At 47.7% G+C, this 22593-nt stretch overlaps 2 protein-coding genes and 1 non-coding gene across 6 annotated transcripts in view; 2 read left to right on the forward strand and 1 right to left on the reverse strand.

Moving 5' to 3' along the window:
* The window catches only part of Acly (ATP citrate lyase), a 52204-nt gene extending 45867 nt beyond the window's left edge, over positions 1-6337 (reverse strand). For 2 of the 3 annotated variants that reach the window (NM_001111095.1, NM_016987.2), the window contains exons 1-2: positions 5266-5363; positions 786-967 (exon numbers count right to left, since the gene is read on the reverse strand). In NM_001111095.1, coding sequence (NP_001104565.1) covers positions 786-944 — 159 coding nt within the window. In that variant the 5' untranslated portion in view covers positions 945-967; positions 5266-5363. Of the gene's footprint in view, positions 1-785; positions 968-5265; positions 5364-6315 lie in introns of those variants that run through there. The other variant, XM_039085164.2, reaches the window with a different exon arrangement.
* Positions 6338-15220: 8883 nt separating this feature from the next.
* Positions 15221-15295, forward strand: Trnas-aga28 (transfer RNA serine (anticodon AGA) 28). The gene has a single exon. It is a non-coding gene; the product is annotated as a tRNA-Ser (tRNA).
* Positions 15296-22171: 6876 nt separating this feature from the next.
* Odad4 (outer dynein arm docking complex subunit 4) overlaps positions 22172-22593 on the forward strand; it is a 28504-nt gene continuing 28082 nt past the window's right edge. Inside the window, exon 1 of one of the 2 annotated variants that reach the window (NM_001107049.1) lies at positions 22172-22406. In NM_001107049.1, the coding sequence (NP_001100519.1) occupies positions 22287-22406 (120 nt within the window). In that variant the 5' untranslated portion in view covers positions 22172-22286. The remainder of the gene's footprint in view (positions 22407-22593) is intronic. The other variant, XM_039086089.2, reaches the window with a different exon arrangement.

Consider the following 22593-nt stretch of genomic DNA (forward strand, 5'->3'; position numbering starts at 1 on the left):
TTTCACAAAGTACAAGGTCCTATTTCTTTATTCATTCATTCTTATGTGTAGGTGTTCTTTGCCTACATGTATGCAGGAGAGGACATCAGCTCGCCTGGAACCAGAGTTACCCATGGTTGTAAGCTGCAACGTGGAAACTAGAGCCAAACCCAGGTCCTCTACAAGAAGATTACTCGATCTTAACCACTGAGCCATCTCTCTAGCCTGAAGGTCCCACTTCTTAAATGTCCTGAGATGTTCCACTTTGGGGAAGGGAGGTAGGTATAAGCCTTTTTTGGGGGGGGGGGAGGAGCCTGGAGGGGGGCTTTCCAAGACAGGGTTTCTCTGTGTAATATTCCTGGACACTTTGTACACCAGGCTGGTCTCAAACTCACAGAGATCCTCCTGCCTCTGCCTCCCAAGTGTTGTGATTAAAGGCACCACCACACCAGGCATATTTTTTTTTTTAACTGAGCTTCTACCAACTGCTGGACAGCACAGTAAATGCTTCCTGGGTGTTCCTGCTAATCCTTATAGCTCATAAAGTGTCAACCCTATTTGACAGGTGGGGAACCTAACTCAAGGGAAGTGAAATGGATTCGCCCCAGGCCACGCGGTTCATAAATGGAGGTGTGATCTGGGTACCAGTCTGTCTGGTTCCAAAGGAAGGGCCCAGAGTCAAGGCAAGACCCTGCTCAGCCAGCTGCAGACACAGAGGAATCTGCAATCATGGAACTCCTTGGGACACCTCCGACAAATCAAAGGCTTTCTCCTCCTCAGAGCCTGAGCTGAAAATAAGGGCTTACCTGGCTAAGCAGCCAGGGGTGGTCCTGCAGGAGATGGGCCCAGTCTGTGTCGGGAGTAACCCGGGCATACTTGAACCGGTTCTGGATGGCTGAGGTGGTACAGATGTACTTGTAAAGGAGTTCTTTGCCGGTCTGCTCTGAAATTGCCTTGGCTGACATGGCTGCAGAGGGACCTGGTTTACCTGCAAGGGGACGACGATGGGGAACGGTTGGTCAGTTTGGGAAGAAAGGCCAAGGCACAATCTTCCCCCCAACAGGTTGGATCTATTCCCAGCTGCCCCCAGACAATAAAACTAGATCTTGACTTTTCTCAAAACGAAGAAAAAGGGCAGGCAGCCCTGACAGGAGGGGATGGAAGGTGTGGCCCAAGCAGCTTCACTGTCAGCAGCACAGATTTAGACCTGGAGGTGAAGAAATTTTAAAAACGATGAAGGTGGTGCCAGATTCAGTAGTGTCTTCCCATAATTCCCCTCACCTGGGAGGTAGAGGGGCAAGGATCACAGAGTCAAGGCCAGCCTAGGCCATATGAGATCTGGTCTCAAAAAGAGAAAGAAAGAGAGGAAGGAAAGGAAGAAGGGAGCCAAGGAGGGGGAGGGAGGGGAAGGGGAAGGGAGAACAAACAACAACAACAAAAAAAAAGTGCAATTCCTCTTGGCTTAACCTTAACCTTGTCTCTATTCCCTCTGGGCAAAGTAGCTGGCCACAACCACCTTCAGTCCAGAGCAAAAGGCAGATCAAAGGGGAAGCTAGGAACTCCAAGAGCCAGATCCAAATGTGAATACTGTTCTCGAAGGTGGGCCCAGACACACTGAACTACTCTTTATGTCCTATGACCTGTTAGAACACTGCTGGCCTTGTTTCCTCCCCAGGTTTCTTCCCACTCCCAGGCTGACTCACATATATCCCCTGTGCCCTAATAGAGTACAGGCCCTGGTGGGATGGGAGGGAGGAAAGGAAGTTACCTCAAAGCTCGTTCCTACTAGGATAGACTCCCACCTCCAAGTACATAGCAGTCCTAGGGCAGGAAACTATGACCTACGGATCATCTCATCCACCCATTGAGTCATCTTAGCTGTTAGTGTGGAGCAAAACCCTCTAAGCAAAACAGAGATCTCTCTGGGGACCACTCTGTAATAGTCATTCCTCGACTAAGCCAGAACTGGGGAGAAGGCACAAGCTGTCTTTGGTAACGTGTAGAGAAACTCCTCTTATGAGCTGCAAATGAAGCTCATTGGTAGAGTGCTAGCCCAACACACATAAGGCCCTGGGTTTGCTCCCCAGCCCTGGAAGAGATTAACTAAATCTCACGTGAGCGCTTCAAGTCCACTAAGATTCACAATCCCATTTCTTCTACCAAGAATCAAAAATTCAGCGGGAGGGAATAAACTTGCCCAAGAAGCCTGACTCACCAGTTAGGACTTGGGTCCTAACACTCTTCCAAATGAGTCTCTAGGAAACAGCTACTGCAACCCAACAGAAAGGCCATTTCTCCCAAGACTGGCCCCCCTCGACTCCAGAGAATCTCTAAGGCATATTCTTTCATCCTTCCTGCCCACTACCTTGCAGACACACCCTCTCTCCCTAGAGCTGCTTGTGGAGAACACTGAGATGAGATGGAGAACGAAAGCCATTATTATGCCAAGTGCATGCCTAGATCTAGACAAGTTGCCCCTGCCTCTCCCAAAGAGACAAAGTGGAAGCTGTTGAATTTGCTCAAGAGAGAAAGTCAAGTACACGTAAGGAGGGGGAGCTAAGGAGCTGGCAGGCTGACACATCCAGGAAGGCTAGTGTTCTCTCCTAGCCCAGGAAAGCCAAGTGTCACAGGGCCACACTGAACTCCCCTGCAACAGGCCACGCTGGAGAGGCTTCAGATGCTAGTCCTGGCTGGGCCGCCACCTTCTGTCTCTAATTCACCACAATGGGCACACTCAGCTTGGGACCTGGTTCAAAGTGGGTAGCTGGAAAGGGGCTTCTCCTGGGATGGCTTGTAATTCCTCCTTCATTTGTTTCTGACTGAGATATCCCAACCAGCCCCACTGCCCCAGAGTCCTCCACCCCCACCCACTCCACTTACATTTCCCAACCTTCTCGACTCAGACCAGAAAAACTGGTCCTGAAATCGAATGGGCACACCCACCCCTACCCACCTCCCAAACAGAATGAAGCCCAGGGCACCTTAATCAGAAAGGGGAGGGGGGCGACACTGACCACTTCCAGCCACTCGTACACCTTCAACAAACAGGATCACACACTGCAGGAGAAAGGAAGCCCCTAGGCCAAGCCTACTCATAAAGACAGTTGACAGGAGACTGACAACAGTCCCCAGGACGTAGTACCTCCCAAAAGAGACCCAAGACCCAACTAAGTGAAAGATGAAGGAAAAAGGACAACCTTAGCAAATGAAGGAAATCACAATTTTCTTAGGTCTCGGATCTTAGTGCGGGGTTATGCAGAAGGATGTCTTCTGTCAGGAGACAACATAACAGGGAGACGATACAGGAACAATTTGCCAGTTTACCAAAACAAGATGTGCCACCAGAGTACTGTGGCTTAGGCCAGACAAAGGGCTCATAGACTAACTGGAGGAAGGGCCTGGCTTCTCAGCAGTATAGCTCATCCATCCAGGGAGGCCTCAGTGGAGATCAATCAAAACTTCAGTCATCGACTCGCTGCTCTCTAGAGCAATGGATCCTTGTGGTCTCGTAATTCCTTTCAGAATCTAAAAAGCCTGGAAAACCCGAGGGAAGTGTGCACACACTCAAACTCATGGAAACTTCTGTCGTTAGGGACAGTGAGACAAAGGACATCCGAATCTGGGATCGGAGACCCCCTGCACACACCCCCAAAGCCTTTCTCAGCTGCTGATCAAAATGCTACCTGGTAACAACCTGCAAACTCTTCATGGGAAACCATGCCTAAGAATCCAACATGGGCATGCATCTATGCACGTACATATATGAACACACACACTCACATTCTCTCTCTCTCTGTCTCTCTCTCCAAGAAAGGGAGCTTTTGAGTTGAAAGGGCTATTTTCTACAGTGAGTGACCCAGGACTGCATTCACTCACAGAGGCCCCAGGAGCAAGCCCAGAGGAAAGGGAGAATGAATGAAGACTGCTTTTTAAGAAAGCTCCTCAGGGGCTGGGGATTTAGCTCAGTGGTAGAGCGCTTACCTAGGAAGCGCAAGGCCCTGGGTTCGGTCCCCAGCTCCGAAAAAAAAGAACCAAAAAAAAAAAAAAAAAAGAAAGCTCCTCTGGGACCCACTGAGGATGTTTCTTAGGGTGGACAAAACACTCTCACTTTAAGGGCTGGGAAGGGAGGGAGGAAGGGCACGACAAGCAAGCAATCCCTATAGCAAAGGAACAGGGCAAAATTCTCTTGAGAATTCTCTGCTGCAGCAGACAGTGCCTAAATGGAGATTTAAAAAGAGCAGCTACTCTGTCTTCAAGGCCTCCTTCGCCCCCCAACCTCCGGAGGGATGTTTAAGCAGCTTTCTAAGAGGTGGAAATGATCCTTCCCGGGAAGTTATCTCTCGATATTAAAGAAACCCAAAATACTGAGCAATGTTAAAGCGGGGACAGACAGGGTGGGCTGGCAGACTAAAGTCCCTTATGCTGTCCTTTCCAAAATTATATCAGGAGGGATCCCCTCATGGCAGAACTTCAAGACTGGAGAAAGCACCAGGCTTTGGGAATCCGACCTCTGCCAGGCCTGACAGGAGGGAGAGGTAGCATCTTTTGCACACACGCGCGCGCGCGCACGAACACATATACACACACCCTAGGAGCTTGTCTCATCCAGACTCCAGAGCACTCTGACCATCTGTTGTTTGGGGGCTACACCGGTAGGGAGCTCCTTAGCAGGGAGAGCCCAACCAGCGCCGCCGCTCCGGAGTCAAGTCCTCGCAGCAAGGCCTCAGGCACTCTTAAGCAGCACGACCCCGCGTGGTCAGGGCCGGCTCGCTCCACTTCGACATAGAGCTTAAGGGATTCACCAGAGAACTAAGAGGACGGGCCTGCTTGAGTCCGCCTTGTGAGCGGCCGGCGTGGGGAGAGTAGCCACCGCCATCTCTACTACCCGCCCCGGCATCCGGTAGTGAACCCGAATGGGGCCCAAAAAAGTGTCCCAAAAAAGCCCGAAGAGACTCAAGAGCTGATCCTGGGTGGAGCTGAGAAGAAGCAGGACACGCAAAGGCAATCCGGAGGAGGGAGGAGAAGCAAGGTCGGTGGCAAGCAATGTGCAAACTCCCAGGAACTAGAAAAAGACTGAGGGTGGGGGGGCAGTGTAGACATGCGGCCCGCGGCTGGGGCGAAGACTGCTATAAAGCTGAGACCCGCACAAAACTTCCGAGCAGGTGCAGGGAGCGCACGGGATCTTCCAGCCAGCGAGCCCGGAGGTGGTTCCGGGTTGGGGGAGGGAAGCAGGAAGCTTAGTGGGGACTAGGGGGTCGCACCCGCGCCTACGATTGCAGTACTCACCTCTTCGAGAAAGCCCGAGTGTGGCTCTCTGTCCGTAAGCACCAGCTTACCCCAACTCCCCGGATCGCTCCAGCCGCCTGCAGCTGCCGGGGATCCGGCTTTTGTCCCGGCCCAAGCGGGCTCCTCCCCGCCCCCCATCAGCTCACAGGCCATGCAGCCTGGCGATTGGGCACACGCGTTCCCTAGCCTGAGCTCTAGGCTCCTCCCCATTCGCTGCTGCGGTGGCCCCGCCCTCATGCCTGACCCGGGGCTGACGGGACTTGTAGTCTTGGAAGTGGGAGGGGCCGTGGGCCGGCCCTAGGATGGGGAGATGGGCGGGGCAGCTCTAGGAGGAGAACCTACGAGGCTGGGGGCTGTGGCCTGATCGCTTCAGGGGCTGGGCCGGCCAGCTGCTGGGTTGGGTAGCTGTGGGAGGGGGTTGTTGGCCCAAAAGGCAGTAGCACTTCTCCCGGGACCTGGCGTCCCCTCCCTCCCTCCCCTGGGAGCAACTGACGTTCTTATCTCTGGCGTTTGTAAGCCGCCACACCAAACCAGTGCGGTAGACCTGCTTTTGAAAGCTACGTCTGCTTTCCTTTCACACGTGGCGCCTCTCCGCTCCTGAAACCCACCCCATAGAATTTACTAGAATCAGACTACATGACCACGCTACACAATCAGACTGCCCGACGTAGAACATAGATAGGAGGAAGAGGTAAACTAGTGAGGCCAGAAGGACGCCAGTTCCAACGCGAGTCCTCTTACGGGCTCACCTGAGCGCGGATCTGGGCGGAGCTGATCATTTATCTGAGATTAAAACCTAGCACTGGGGCCATCCCTGTCCAACCTCTTGCTCCCTCCCACAACTCAAACTAAGACACTGAAAGCAATGAACAGCTTCCTCTTCTTTTCTGTTACATATGAGAGGTAGAACATATTTTCCAAATCCAAAAGTGGAGCACCCAGTCTAACAGGTGCCCGACTTGTGGAGCAGAATATATAAAATCAGAACGTCCTGGAAATCAGAACTCCGATTTACTGCTTCCCTGGAGTGAAAGCCTCTTTTGCTTGTACCTTAGTCCCAGTATGTCTTCCCAGACGGTCCCAGAAACAAACAATTTTCCAGCTCTAGGAAGGAGGCCAGAATCATCCTCTAATCGGCTCAGGTGATGCATCAGCCCAGAGTGCAGAGAATCAGCGTGGCATGGCTATGCCCCTGGCAAAAACCCTGGGTCAAAAGCTCCCTGCAACAATGTTGCAACACTCTCCTGGGCAAACACTTTTCCCAAGCCCCCCTCCCCCACTCCCAAGCCCTCCTCCAAAGGCTGGCTGAACTTGTTACACCCATGCTTGACCAGCGTGTGCTCCTTGATGATGTCATTTTTTTGGTCCCTTCCCTCATACTTATTCTTTAGAAATAACAGTTTATAGTGCCCCTTGCTCCTGAAGTTGAGAGAAAGGCCTAGAACCTACCCAAATCTCTGTGAGGGATCACTTCTCCCTAAGTAAATGTCTTCTATGAAGTTGCTCAAATTCAGGCCCTGGAGGACAGAAATCAGAGCTTTTACGGTCATTTATTTTTCTGTTTGAGACAGGGTAATATGTAGCCCAGGTTGTTTGTAAACTCGTTGTATAAATTGAGAACAACTTCAAATGTCTATTCTCCTGCCTCAGCTTCCCAAATGCTGGAATAACAACATGAACCCTTGGGACTAGCTGGTCTTCACAGGCTAGTTAGAAAACTAGTTAATGTGAATCACCAGTGGAGTGTCCCAGACAAATGGCTCAGTGGGTAAATGACTTACTATGCAAAAAGATGAGAGTCCCATGGCTAAACCCACATATAGGCAATTAAAGAAAAACGGCTCCACAAAATTGTCCTCAGACCTCCACACACATACACTGTAGTACTGTGCCCCCCTACATGTACACACTAATAACTTTTTTATAGGCAGGTAGAGCTCTATGAATTTGGTTATCCCTTTGGTTAGAAAAGAATAACCTTCAGTCCAGCATGGTGGCACATATCTTTAGTTCCAGCACTTGCGAGCCAGAGGCAGGTGGATCTCTGTGAGTTTAAGGCCAGCCTGGTCTACAAACCAAGTTCCAGGACCGCCAGGGCTACACACAGAAAAAACAAACAAACGAACAAACAAAAACAATAGAAAGAAAAAGAACCTTTCAGCAGAATGTAGTAAAGCAGTGTTCTCAACCTACCTAATACTGTGACCCTTTAATAATCAAGTTGTGGCAACCTTCAACCATAAAATTATTTTGTTGCTACTTTATAACTATAATTTTGCTACTGTTATACTGTTATAAATATAATGTAAATATCTTATATGCAGAATATCTGTACATGCAACTCCTATGAAAGGGTCATTCAAAGCCCCCCCTAAAGGGTCCCCACTCACGGATGGAGAACAGCTGTGGGAAGGGATTCAGGTATTCAGCATTCAGGAGCCTCAGGAAGGATGATCAGCAGTTTGAGGAAAGCCTTAGCTATACAGTAAGATTTTGTCCAAACGAAACAGAACATTGGAGCTAGAGAGGTGGCTCCGCAGTTCAGAGCTCTCTCTCTCTCTCTCTCTTTTTTAATGTTTATTTATGTATTTGAGTACACAGTCGCTGTTTTCAGACACACCAGAAGAGAGCATCAGATCCCATTACAGATGGTTGTGAGCCACCATGTGGATGCTGGGAATTGAACTCAGGACCTCTGGAAGAGTAGTCGGTGCTCTTAACCGCTGGGCCATCTCTCCAGCCCCAGTTCAGAGCTCTTGATGCTTTTCCAGGACCCAGGTTCAATTCCCACCACCCCACACGGCAGCTCAAACCTTCTATAACTCTGCTTCTAGGAGATCTGATGCCCTCTTCTGGCCTCCGCAAACACAAGGCACACACATGGCACAGACGAACACACAGGCAAAAAATAAATAAATAAACATATTTTTTTAGAAAAACGACACTCAGCCTGGGTGGTGGTGGCATATGCCTTTAATCCCAGCACTTGGGAGGCAAAGGCAGCAGGAACTTGGGAGTTCAAGGCCAACCTGATCTACAGAGTGAGTCCCAGGACATCAAAGGCTATACAAAGAAACCCTGTCTTGAAAAACAAACAAAAAAGAAAGGAAGGAAGGAAGGAAGGAAGAAAGAGAAAAAAAAAGCAGAAAAAAAGTCAAATTAGTAAGAACACTCCCAAATGAGCATCCAGGCATGAGACAACTATAAGCTTTTTTTTTTAAATGTCAATTTGGCAAAATCAATAAAAATTGCAAATTGCCTGAAGCTCTCCCTGGTGGTGTGGTGCAGGAGAGCTGGTGGGCTGACCAACTCAACTACCACCCAGGTCCACATCCAGTGCTTTGAGTTGGTCCACGCCAACATCTTACCCCATGTATGAACTGCCGGAGCAGCTGGAGTTGGTCCTGCAGACCCAAAGCTACAGGATTCTGTAACACAGGCCAACAACAGTATCTCTGAGAGGACTTCCCAGTGAAGATCAGTGTTGATATTGTACCAGAAGCCAAAGGCCTTGAACCAGACAATGACTCATTGCAGTGAACATGTGCAGGTAAAGAAGTGTGGACGGGGATTGGGGATTTAGCTCAGTGGTAGAGCACTTGCCTAGCAAGAGCAAGGCCCTGGGTTCAGTCCTCAGCTCTGGGGGGAAAAAAAGAAGTGTGGATGAAAGGGTGTACTATGTAACACGCTGTGACCCACTGCAGCTTCCATGATGAGATGCTTTGTTTCGTCTTAATTTTCTTTTTGGTGGAGAATTCCAATGGTTGATACTAGGGGGCCCGGGAAGATGAATGGGGTTGGGGGCACGGTGGGAAATTCACGAAGAATCAACACGAAGTTTCAAAAGATTGCAAATTGCACTTGCCCTTGGCTCCTTCAATTCCGTTTTTTATTAAATTATTCTTCAGGGCTATATTTTGTACCGGGTGATAGAATCCTGATGTTTCCTTCTTTACTGATCTTAAGTACTCTGAATGAGGCCTTGGCCCTTAGGAAGTGCTCAGCAAATATTTGCTGAAGGCTGGAGCACCCCTACCCACCCACCTCATCAAAGTGCTGTTAGGCATGGGTCGGACTGGTTTAAAAGAAAACAAAAAGGGAAGTAAGTGTCTTAGTTAGGGTTTTACTGCTGTGAACCACCGCCAAGGCAACTCTTATAAGGACAACATTTAATTGGGGCTAGCTTAATTGGTTCAGAGGTTCAGCCCAAAGGCAAGAGTACGGCAGCATCCAGGCAGGCATGGTGCAAGAGGAGCTGAGAGTTCTACATCTTCATCTGAAGGCTGCTAGTGGAAGACTGGCTTCCAGGCAGCTAGGATGAAGGTCTTAAAGCCCCCAGTCACCGTGTCCAACAAGGCCTACTCCAACAAGGCCAAACCTACCGGAACAGGGCCACACTTTCTCATAGTGTCACTTCCTGGGCTGAGCATATATAAACCATCACAGTGGGTAAAGAGAAAGAAGAAAGTATCTGTTGGAAGCTGGGCATGGCGGCACAAGCCTATATATAATTCTAGCACTTGGGAAACAGAGGCAAAGATCTGTCCTTGGATGTGTGGTTAGTTCGAGGGTCTGTCTCAAAAAAAAAAAAAAAAAAAAAAAAGAAAGAAAGAAAGAAAGAAAGGGAGGAAGAGAAGGAGGGAGGGAAACTAGCTATGTGGGAGACGAGAGAGGTTACTTTGGTCTGCGCTAATCAAGCCAGGCCCCGTCTTCTTACTGTTCTGCTATCTTATTCAGAAGCTCCAAATCTTTTGCTTTCGCCGTTAAAATCACACCTAGCCTCTTCTGGACAGGTCTATGCTGCGGCATGACAGAAAGCTATAAGCTCTTACCCCGTGTTCAGACTTTGGGCACTCTTCAGTTCCGAAGATCGCGCACTGGCTAGCGGCCCCTCCTAGACTTTAATCCACTTCACCTAATTGTTTTTAGGGTTTGTTTGTTTGGAAACAGGCTTTCACTGTGCAGCCCTGGCTGGCCCGGGCTCCCTATGTAGAACAGGAGAGCCTGTAAGTCACAGAGACCTGCCTGTCTGCCTCCTGGGTACTGTGGTTAAAGGCGTGCCCTGGCTCACTTCAACTAATTCATTGAGCATCGACTCTACAAAAACAAGGGTTCTAGCAGATGTCCCTCATGGCCACAGCTTAGGCTGAGCGTTGGCGTCGGTTTGCAGATGAACAGCCTGCCCGTCTTTAACCTGCCTGTCTCTGTGTTCTACTGCTGTGAAGAGACACCATGACCAACTCTTAGAAAAGAAGGCATTCGATTGGGGCTGGCTTGCAGTCTTAGAGGTTTAGTCCATTATTGTCACAGTCGGGAGCATGGCAGCATGCAGGCAGACATGGTGCTGCAGCAGTAGCTGAGAGTTCCACATCTGGATCCACAGGTAGGGCAGCATGAAGAGAGAGCCACTGGGTCTGGCTTGGGCTTTTGAAACCTCAAAGCCCACCCCTAGAGACACACTTCTTTCAACAAGGCCACACCCACTCCAACAAGGCCTCTACTCCTATCCTTCTTAAGTAGTGCCACTCCCTGATGACTAAGAATTTTAAATATATGAGCCAATGGAGTCCAATCTTATTCAACCATCGAAATCACTCTGTGGCTTCTGTAAGATTATAACCATATCATAATGCAAAAAATGCATTCAGTCTAACTTCAAAAGTCCCCATAGTCTGAGTCTCAACAGTGTTTAGAAGTCCAAAGTTCAGGCTGGAGAGATGGCTCAGTGGTTAAGAGCACTGACTGCTCTTCCAGAGGTCCCAAGTTCAAATCCCAGCAACCACATGGTGGCTCACAACCATCTGTAATGAGACCTGATGCCCTCTTCCAGTGTGTCTTAACAGCTACAGTGTACTTATATATAATAAATTAAAAAAAAAAAAAGAAGTTCAAAGTCTCTTCTGAGACTCACGGTGGTCTTAACTGTAACCCCTGTAAAATTAAAAAGAAAAAGCAAACCACATGCTTCCAAAATACAATGGCATAAAATATGCATTACAATTCCAAAAGGGAAGAGAGGGAGCCTAGTGAGGAAATATTGGACCAAAGCAACACTCCAAATTCTGCATGACTGCGTCTGATGTCAAAGCACTCTTCAGATCTCCAACTCCTTTCGGCTTTGTTGAGTGGAGCACACTTTTTGCTTGTGCTGAATCCACTCCCTGTTAGCAGTTTTCCTTGGCAGGTTATCTCATGGCTCTGGCATCTCCAAGGTCTTGGGGTTTCCAAAGCAATGGAGGCTTTAACTTCACAGCTTCGCACAATGGCCTGACATATGCCTGGCCTCCGCAGCTTTCCTTAGTTGCAGAGGGAGAGTCTACAATGCCTTTCTTGTATCTTGGACTCTAAATCCAGGAATCATGTGGCCAAAGCTGCCAAGATCTGCTGCTTGCTGGGGCTGGAATGTGCCCCATCAATTGCGTCTACTTTGGCTTTCTGTAATTGATGATTTCCCTTCACTTCAGCTTTTCTTTAAATCCTTTCCACAAGTTGGAAGCTCAGCTGAGTGAGGTCCTGCCCTGAGGTCACCAGTCCCTTTGTTCCATTTAGCACCCGACTTTCCTTCAAACTCTTTATCTCCTTGAGCACTGGATTTAGCTCCATTTACATTTCCTGATGCCTCTTTTCTCCTCAAACTCCATTTTGTAATTTTCCTTGCTCAGCCTGCTCCTTTTCATTATAGATCTGTTTGTCTTAGTGAGGGTTCTACTGCTCTGAACAGACACCAATGACCAAGGCAACTCTTATAAGGACAACAGTTAATTGGAGCTGGCTCACAGATTCAGAGAGTCGGTTCGTTATCATCAAGGCAGGAACATGGTAGCATCCAGGCAGGCATGGCGCAGGAGGAACTGAGAGTTCTACATCTTCACCTGAAGGCTGTTAGCAGAATACTGGCTTTCAGGCAGCTAGGATGAGGGTCTTAAAGCCCACACCCACAGTGATACACCTATTCCAACAGGGCCACACCTTCTAACAATGCCACTCCCTGAGCCAAGCATGTACAAACCATCACAAACTGCATAACAGTGACCACCAGTAACCACACGAGAGACCCAGTACTAACCTGTCTGGATCCCTCCTCTGGAACACCATTAATCCAAAACCCTCCGATATGTCCTCAGGCTGATTTTTTTTTTAACAAGGGCAGAAAGTAGCTACACTCTTCACCAAAACATCACCAGAATATTCTCTCAGCCACTGACTAATATTCTTCTCCTCTGAGACCTCTTAAGCAGGGTTGTCATAACATACATGTCTCTCTGCACCATTGTGTTTTATGGTCCCTATTAGAAGGGTCCATTAAGCCCTGCTTAAAGCATTCAACTGCTCTCCTAATCCAAAGCCTACATTCTGCCAGCCAGCAGAATGTTCGTGCCTGTCATGGTGATACCCAGCAACTTGGTACTAACTTGTGTCTGACTGTTCTACTCCTATGAAGAGACACTATGACCAACTCTTAGAAAAGAAAGCATTTGATTGGGGCTTGCTTGCAGTCTTAGAGGATTAGTCCCTTGTTTTCATGGTAGGGAGCATGGTGACATGCCGGCAGACATGGTGCTGGAGAAGGAGCTGGGAGTTCTACATCTGGATCTACAAATAGCAAGAACAGAGAGCCACTGGGTCTGGCTTGGGCTTCTGAAACCTCAAAACCTACCTCTAGTGACACACTTCTTCCAAAAGGCCACATTCACACCAACAAGGCCACACCTTCTATCCTTCTTAAGTAGTTCCACTCCTTGATGACCGAAGTGGAAACTCCGGTTTCTTTGGAAAGTCATTTGTGTCAAATGATGCTTTGCTGGGGCACACAGGCGAAAGAATGTTTTGTCATAGCAGACATGTGAAAGGATGAGTGATATTTAGAAATAATATAAATATAATCCCATAGACAGTGGAAGCTCTAGCATTAGTTTGCCTTGCTCCACCTTGTTGTGGTTTGCCTTGAAATTTTCTCTGAATTTGTTAAATAAAGGCAAGAGCATGAGATTTGGACAGAGGGAAAAGTCGGGAGTGAGAGGGGGATTAGAATCAGAGAATAGGGTGAGAGAAGACAGTTGGTGACAGTTGAGCCAGTAGAACCTGAGGAAGGGGGAGGGGATTAAACGGGGGAGGGAGAGTTGGGAGAGGAGTAAGGAAGAGAGGTGAAAAAGGGACTGTTTAGCACACGATGGGGAACTGAGAAAAGTAAGAGGAATCAGGGGAGGAGAAAGAGAAGAAGCGAGGAGAGAGTCGTCGTGGCAGAAGAAGAAGCTGGAGAGTTGGAAAATAAAAGGTGCAAGGGATGAGAGATTTGGGAGCTAGGAATAGGACAGTGTAGGGTGGATCTGCCAAATCTAGACGCGGGATTGTTTTCACATTAATTGAGTTGCGTTTTCATTGTACGGGCCGATTCGGGTTGGAGAGGAAACTGCAACACCACCTCTTTCTTTTTTTTAAGATTTATTTATTTTATATATGTGAGTACACTGTCACTGTCTCCAGACATACAAGAAGAGGGCATCAGGGGGTTGGGGATTTAGCTCAGCGGTAGAGCGCTTGCCTAGCAGGCGCAAGGCCCTGGGTTCGATCCCCAGCTCTGAAAAAAAGAAAAGAAAAAAAAAAAAAAAAAAAGAGGGCATCAGATCCCATTACACATGGTTGTGAGCCACCATGTGGTTGCTGGGAATTGAGCTCAGGACCTTTGGAAGAGCACTCAGTGCTTTTTTTTTTTTAAAGATTTATTTTATTTATTATATATAAGTACACTGTAGCTGTCTTCAGATACACCAGAAGAGGGCATCAGATCTCTTTACAGACGGTTGTGAGCCACCATGTGGTTGCTGGGAATTGAACTCATGACCTCTGGAAGAGCAGTCGGGTGCTCTTAACTGCTGAGCCATCTCTCCAGCCCTCAGTGCTTTTTTTTTTTTTTTTTTGGTTCTTTTTTTTTTTTTTTCCGGAGCTGGGGACTGAACCCAGGGCCTTGCGTTTCCTAGGCAAGCGCTCTACCACTGAGCTAAATCCCCAACCCCGCACTCAGTGCTCTTAACCACTGAGCCATCTCTCCAGCTCCCTTCCTCCGCCTCTTGAGTCTTCACTGACAACACGAATGTGTTGGTTCACCTTACATTATGTTGCTGAGCTTGGCTTGTGGTGACAATGTTCATAGAGAGAAACTTGCCAAAGAACTTCTCGTGAGGTTCCTGTGGCTTTTTGCTACTTGCTTGGACTCGAACCAGTGTGTGACCCTCTCAGTTTCTTCTGGATTGAACTGCCCTTGCTGATTCAGGTGTGCTGTCTGCCGAGCTGCTGATTTGTGTTTGGTGTTTGCTGGTGGACCGTACTGAGAACAATGAAGATTTCTAAACAGGTCCACTTCCCCCATATCCTAATAACCTTTCTTTTCCACTACCTCTGGTGGGTGGTTGACTAGAGGGGGGGTTGAACCTTATTAAAGTAGGCTGAGAAAAATATATGCCTATAGATGACTAACAGTTAAAATATATGAGCCTATAGGGCCCATTCTTATCTGAACCACCACATTGCCTTTGTGATGATCTCATCACTAAGTTCCTGCCCCACAACCTGCTGTGGCTGAAGGAGGGAAGTGAGATCTGTTGGGTGGGGCTTCCTCATTTCACTGTTTATCCCCAGTGCCTAGGCACATGTTAGTCACTCACTGCCCGCATCACTGGATAAACACTGGAATGGATGTGTCAATAAAGTGATGAGGACACAAGGACCATGTGGGCCCTTGGTACTTCTATACTCAAGAATCAGAGGCAGCAGCATCACAAATTTGAGGCCACCTGGTGCACATAGAGAGTTCCAGTTCAGCCTGGACTATATACTATACTATTTTAAGAAAGGAAGAAAGGCTCTTTTGTAGAGTTGGGCCAGTTCCAGGGAATCCAACACACCCGGACTTCTTGAACACCTGCACGAAGGTGATACATATAAACTGTGAGCATGGGTTGGGGATTTAGCTCAGTGGTAGAGCGCTTGCCTAGAAAGCGCAAGGTCCTGGGTTCGATCCCCAGCTCCGAAAAAAAAAGAAAAAGAAAGAAAGAAAGAAAAAAAAAACCGTGAGCATACACACACATATATAAAAAATATTAAAAACAAAACAAAACAAAAAAGCAAGAAGAGCTAGGCATGGTAGCACACACCTTTCCAGAATTTGGGAGGTAGAAACATGAAGATTTGTTCAAAGCTAATAGATTTAAAAAACAAAAATGCTTGCCTATCATGGACAGAGTTTTGGGGTTGATCCCGAGCACCAACTGAACCATCAGGTTCGGTAAAGTGTGGCTGTAATCCCCGGTAGAGGCAAGAGATCAGGGTTCAAAGTCATCCTTTGGTAGAAATTGGGGGTGGGAAGGCAGTAACTGAAGAAGAAAAATAAGAACAAGAGGAAGGGTCTTCCTGAGTGCATCTCGGTCTAAGCCACCTCTTGGGAGAGCTGGAGACAGGGCTTCCGCAGATATACTGAGCTCCACCCCATGCAGAGCCAGGATAACAGTCACTTCTGCACTGTTCATTTTCCTCCAGTACTGATCAGTCTCCCACTGTAGCCAAGGGTGTATCCTGGAGAAGCTTCCCCACTGGGAGTATAGAGAGAGTCCATCCTCCTTGTCTGACTGTGACTGTCCACTCTAGAGAGCTAAAGTGAAGATCTTCCCAGTTCACTGACAGCAACTCTCCCTCCAGGACACAACGTCGGTGCTCAGGGAACAGTGCTCCTCTCCAGAGTCACCCCGTGTCTACCCTCCCCATCTCCTTGTCTGCCATTACCTTCTTCTCACCAGATACGTCCCATGAAACTATCTTCTCTTTCAGAAGAGCCCGCCTAGCCACTCCCATTCACACAGATAACTTACTCTTGACTTACATATGACGAATTAAACCTTCTCTCAGAAAAACATTATCATTTTTGCTTTTTGTCTCCTTTTCCGAATTCTGTGTTTAGAAATTCTCCGAAGGGTAGGCAGAGGCCATGGTGTCGAGACCAACGTTGCTAATCAACACCTAGTCTTAGAAGTTTAGGGCTCTATATCTAATAAAAAATTTAAAAATAAAAAAGAAGAAGTTTAGGGCTCAGTGAGTAAAAGCACTTGCCTACAATGACTAGCCATCTGCATTCAATCTCCAGAATCTGTGCGGACAGGGAAAACTGATTCCACAATGCTGTCCTCTAAGTGCCACAGATGCTACGCGACAGGCAGCAAGGCACAACCCCATCACACCCACATACTGTAATGGTAAATAAATTATGTTTTAATTTAAAAAACAGGGTAGGGCAGTGGGCTGTTGAGACAGCTCAGCATGTAATGCTGTTTACTACCAGCCCTGATGATCTGAATTCGAACAGTGGAACCCTCAGGAAGGCAGAGAGATCTGACTCCCATGAGTGAGTGAGTGAATGAATGAATGAATGAAAAAAAGAGTTTAAGACAATGTGTCCCCTAAGGATGTTTGGCAGCCATCCTAGATGTTTCTCCTCTCCTTGTTCCTGGGACAAATATCTAAAACAGCTGAAGGGAAGAAAGGTTTGTTTTGGTTCATGGTTTCCAAGGTGTCAGTTCAAGGCCAGTTGAATCCATTGCTTTGGGCCCGAGGTGAGGCAGAATGTTGTGGTAGCAGAAAACACAAGGCAGAAGCTGTTCACCTCAAGGCAGCCAAAAAGAGACCAAGGTGAAGCCAAGGCTGAGGGGACCAGGTGAAGAGAGGTAAGGTAATGTATCCTAAAGCTCACCACCACAGATCTACCTCCTCCAGCTAGGCCCCACAATCTGTGGTTTCTAATGTCTCATAAAAGATCACCACCAACACATAAACCTGTGGGGTATGCTTCATCTCCACACTTTTAACATCCTTCCTCAAGGATGCTCACACCACTATGCTGCCTCTTCTTCGGAGCTCCTTGACCCACACATTCCAAGGGTATCAGAACCAAAAGAGTCAGAAATCCAACCACGGAGAGGCAAGGAGATGGCTTGTGGGGAGATGACTCCATGGATAGGAACACTTGAGGTGCTAGCATGAGAGAAGAGTTGGAATCCCCAGCACCCACATTAAAAAGTCAGGTGTGGCCACATGTATCTGTAACTCTAGCATGACTAGGGGGCAGAGACAAGATCAGTGGGGCTTGCTGCAGGCCAGCCTGACTCTAGGTCCAATGAGAGACAGAGCAGAAGAGCCAATGTACCCCTCCAGCCTGGGCACACATACACATGCATGTAAACTACATGCACACACATGCAAAAAACTAAAAAAGAAGGAAGGAAAGGTAAAAAAGAAAAAGAAATCCAACCATCTAAGCTCTTATTTTCCAAAGAATACACTGGAGAAACTGAGGCCGAAGGAAGGGACCTGAGTGCAGAGGGTGGTTTGTGCAACTCTTTCGGAAACTGTCACTACCTGGTAACAATCACAATCCCTAAGACTCCCCAGGTCCACTCCTAGGGTATACATTCTTGAGAATCTCGCACACCCATGTGCCAGGAACCACACTTGTAAAGTTGTCCCTGCAGCACAATTTGATGTGACCCCAACCTAGAAAGAGCCCAGCTATTCTTCTGCAAGGGATGGGTAGATGGGTTATAGCAAGGAAAGTAAATGGCCTGCAGCTTGTGCACACCAACATGGCTGACACTCATGCCGGCCTGGCCGAATGGAGAGCAGAGGACAGTAGAAAACAAGGTTCTGTTTCATCCCCATCAGGAGACGGAGGCAGATGGATTGCCTTGAGTTCCAGGCCCGTCTAGACTACAGAGTGAGATGCTGTCACTATGCACCAGGCTGCACCACAAAAAGAGACATATTTATTAAGTAATACCATTGTATAGGCAATTAATCCACAATACATAAAGTGACAGCCCAAATCAGACATGGCTGAAAGATGAGAATATTTACTTGGGCAAGGAAGGTACACAGTGGATGTTAATTAGCACATGAGAAGATGTTCAATGTCTCTACTCATTAGGAGAAACAAATTAAGAACCAGCAACAGTGGAGCCAAGCATGATGGTACATGCCTGTGATCCCAGTACTCAGGAAATTGAAGCAGAAGGATTGTGCATTCTAAGATACCTTGGGCTCCATAGACAAGTCCTGTTTCAAAAGCCAAATAAATGACAGTCCCCAGGAGCCACCATAGGACGGTGCAGGGTCTGCCCTGACCTAGATTTCCTACAGAAAGACAAGACTTTCCTTTCTTCTCCTCTGCTTCTTCCTTTCCTGCTTTCTTTTTTTTTTTTAAGGTTATTTCATTTAATGTATATGAGTACACTGTAGCTATCTTCAGAAGAGGCCATCCAATCCCATTACAGTTGGTTGTGAGCCACCATGTGGTTGCTGGGAATTGAACTCTGGAAGAGCAGTCAGTGCTCTAACCACTGAGCCATCTCTGCAGCTCTCTCTCTCTCTCTCTCTCTCTCTCTCTCTCTCTCTCTCTCTCTCTCTCTCTGGTGTTGTTTGAGACAAGATTTCTCTATGTATCTCTGGGTGTCCTGGAGTTTGCTATGCAAACCAGACTGGCTTCAAACTCACAGAGATTCTCCTGCCTCTGCCTCCCCAGTGCTGGGATTAAAGGCATGCGTCCACGTGCACGCGCGCGCGCGCGCGCACACACACACACACACACACACACAGAGAGAGAGAGAGAGAGAGAGAGAGAGCGCTTCTACCTTTTTCTTTTAGGTTCTGGCAAGAGCCCAAGTATGATACCTCTGGTACTTTGTAAACACCCCCCCCCCCCCCCGCCTTTTTATTGTGTCTCTAAAGCTCACATCTCTGGCATGCAGCTGTTTTTGTCCACGGTGTGGCTGATCTCCATGCAGGCTGAACTCAAAGGCCATGGCCTTTTCTCTTTTTCTTCTCTGTCTCCCTCTTCCTGGCTGGAGCTCACATTTACAGTTGTCTGCCCTGGGGTTTTTCTTTGAAAGTTAAAAGAAAGAAAGAAACAAACAAACAAAGAAACTAAGAAAGAAACAAAGACAAAACAAAGAAAGGAAGGAAGAAAGGAAAATCTCAACAATAGTGAATGTAATAAGTTACTGACTCCACGGAGAAATGGCTCAGAGATTTGAACCTCCTGAAGGACTGGCGGCTCTTCCAGAGGACGTGGAGTCAATGCCCAGCACTCACATGCAGCTACAACTATCTGTAACTCTAATACAGGGCTGCTGATGCCATTTTTCTGGCTCATGTGGGCACCAGGCATGCAAATGGTGCACAGATGCAAATGCAAACAAAACCCCTATATACTTACAATACAATAGCTTGGTTGACATGTAATTAATGTAAGGCAAACTGCACTTGAGAGCTGGGTTTGGAGATACAGTAATCCCAGCTACTCCGGAGACAGAGGCAGTGGATTGGCCAGCTCAAAGTCTATCTGGGGCAGAGAGAGTTACAAGGCCAGCTTGGGGAAATTTAGCACCTGTTCCAAGAATACAAAGAAAAAGGCTGTCCCCGTATGAAGCCAGGTTGTTAGACTGCTTGCCCAGCATGCCCGAAATCCTGGGTTTGCTCTCTGACTTCACATAAACCTGGTGTGGCAGTACATAGCTGCAATCCCAGCATTCCAAAGGTGGGAACCAGGATGAGAACAAGATCATCTTCAGTTACTCAAGGACTTCAAAAGCAGACATAGAAATATTTCTGGTTTGTGCCTACCACAAATAAAGCCTCTCTCTCTCTCTTTCTCTCTCTCTCTCTCTCTCTCTCTCTCTCTCTCTCTCTCTCTCTCTCTCTCTCAGGGCTGGAGAGACAGCTCAGCAGTTAAGAACACTGGCTGCTCTTCCACAGGATTCAGGTTCAAATCCAAGCACCAACATGGCAGCGCGTACACACACACACACACACACACACACACACACACACAGAGAGAGAGAGAGAGAGAGAGAGAGAGAGAGAGAGAGAGAGAGAAAGCGCATTTTCAGTAACAAATAGCTTCAGAAGAGAGCAGCTTTACCTTCTCTGGGCTCTTGAAGACTGAAGATTCAAGTGCAGATGTGCTGGGAGACCAGTGGCATCAGATCTCAGATCTCAGGAGGACCAGAGTTGCAGGGAACTGTGAACCACCAGACATGGATGCTGGGAAACAAACACTGATCCAGTATGTGAGTAGCACACACTTTTATTAATCACTGAGCCATCTCCCCGGCCCCCCCAAAGACAGCCATCTTCTAAATCCAACTGTAGATCAGTGTGCAGTTCTAAGAACTGATGTAAAGAACTCTTGTGTAATTTTCTTGTTTGCTCGGTTTTGTTTGCCTTTTGATGTAAAGCCTTGCTGAGTAGCCCTGGCTATCCTTGACCTCCACGCTACCCTCTTTCCCCTTGCCTGGGACTGTCTGTGTACCACCGTACCTGGGTTAGGTATTCCTTTATTGTTTCCCCCAATGATAATCTTGAAGAACTTTTTAAAACTACAACAAAGCAATAAGGGAATTGACACTAATGAAATTCTCTCATTTTACCACATTTTCCCAAGTAATCAGTTATGGTGGTTTGAGACAGAGACTCCCCTATGTTACTTGGGCTGGCCCTCAACTCACTCTGTAACCTATGTTAGCTTTGAACTTGTGACAATCCTCCTGCTTCAGTCTCTCAACTGCTGGAATTATAGATGCTGTGCTCATTTGTGTTGATACATTTGCCAATAAGGACGCCTTTTTTAAAGACTAAAAATGGTTTGCTTTGCTCCTACTGTGTGCCATTCAGCTGGATTCTGTTCTGTTTCTGTTTTTGTATTTGAGACTCACTTTGTAGCCAGGGCTGAACTGGATCTTCTTATGGAGACCAGGCTGGTGATTCTGGGCTGGAGAGATGCTCAGGTGTTAAGAGCACTGGCTACTCTTGCAGAAGACCCAGGTTTGACTTCCAGCACCCAACTGGTGGCTCAAAATCGTATGTAACTCCCATTCCAGGGGTCTGATACCCTCTTCTGACCTCCATAGGCACCAAGCATGCATACAGTATACATACACGCATAGATGCAGCCGAAACACTCACATATAAAATAAAACGAGTAAATCTAAAAAACAAACAAAACAAAACAACAACAAAAACCCACCAGCAAATTAAAAAACAAAGGACAAAGTTCTGGATTAAGTCACAATCACTTTGGGGACTAGACCTTTTTAAAAAAAAAAAGTATAGTTGAGGCAGTTAATTGAACTAGCTATTCAAGGCATTATGGGAACTTGGGGGGTACTACTTTTTTTTTTTAACGTGTGTGAACATGTGTGTGCGCTTGTGCACATGTGAGTGTGGATGCCATTGGATACCTTAGGAATGCACGGGTTTCTGTTTCTCCAGGGACCGCTAATACAACTGGGCTATCTCCGAATCGACAGAGAATGATGTCAGGCTAGACCTTAGTTTAGACTTGCTGGTTAGCACGTGCTCAATAAATATGTGAAATTGAAAGCTAAACCCAACACACTTTCTATTGTGTTCTCATGAAAATCCTCATGTCCTCGGGGACTCTATTATTTTCATGTCCGTTTGGCAGGTAGAACGTGTACTTTTCAGTTCCCTAATGTGCTTGGTCAAGGATCACGCAGCTAGGAAGTGACAAGAGAGAAGGCTGCCCAAGCCCTCTGACTCCAAGTCCAAAATTCTCTCTCCTTTCTGATGGGACCTGGAGCGCTTAAGCCTTAATCCTACTTGGAATTTTGCCTCCAATACTCATTTTCTTGGCTTGCTTTGTCCGAGAGGCTTTCCACGTGGCAACTGGAGGTGGGGAGAAGCAACCCACAAGCAACAGCGATCACTCTGGAGCGCCACCGCCCTGCAGCCGCTGGCCACGCGCTCAGCACTTGTCTGACCGGTGTGTGCAGCGTGGCGACTTAAGCGCATGAGCACACTGGGCAGGCTCACTCGGGTTCCTAACACCGCCAAGGGAGGGGAGGGACCGGAAGTCAGACTATCTCTCTGGGTTGCTAAGAGACCCGGCTGCCACAAACCAAGCCAGTGATTCTCCAGCTTCTTACCCTTTCTGGATCTGCTTCAAAATTTCCAAAAGCAGGATGACCATGTCCGATGGCGAAGCTGATAACTTGCGAAGCACCTTTCCCTCTTACATGGCAGAGGGCGAGAGGCTTTATCTGTGCGGGGAGTTCTCTAAGGCGATTCAAAGTTTTTCCAACGTGAGTTGCACCTTGAACCTATCACTGCTTCCCCTTCCTCTTTCCCCTCCTCCCTTTCCCCCTTCTCCCCGCCCTACCTCTTCTTTCCCTTCTCCTCCCTCCTCTTCCCTCTTCTTTTTTCTCTTCTTTCTTCTCTCTCCCGCCTCCCGGCCTCCACTCCTCTTTTGAGATAGACACTTGTTCTGTA

Source organism: Rattus norvegicus, chromosome 10 (genome assembly GCF_036323735.1).
Source record: "Rattus norvegicus strain BN/NHsdMcwi chromosome 10, GRCr8, whole genome shotgun sequence".
Lineage (NCBI taxonomy): Eukaryota > Metazoa > Chordata > Mammalia > Rodentia > Muridae > Rattus > Rattus norvegicus.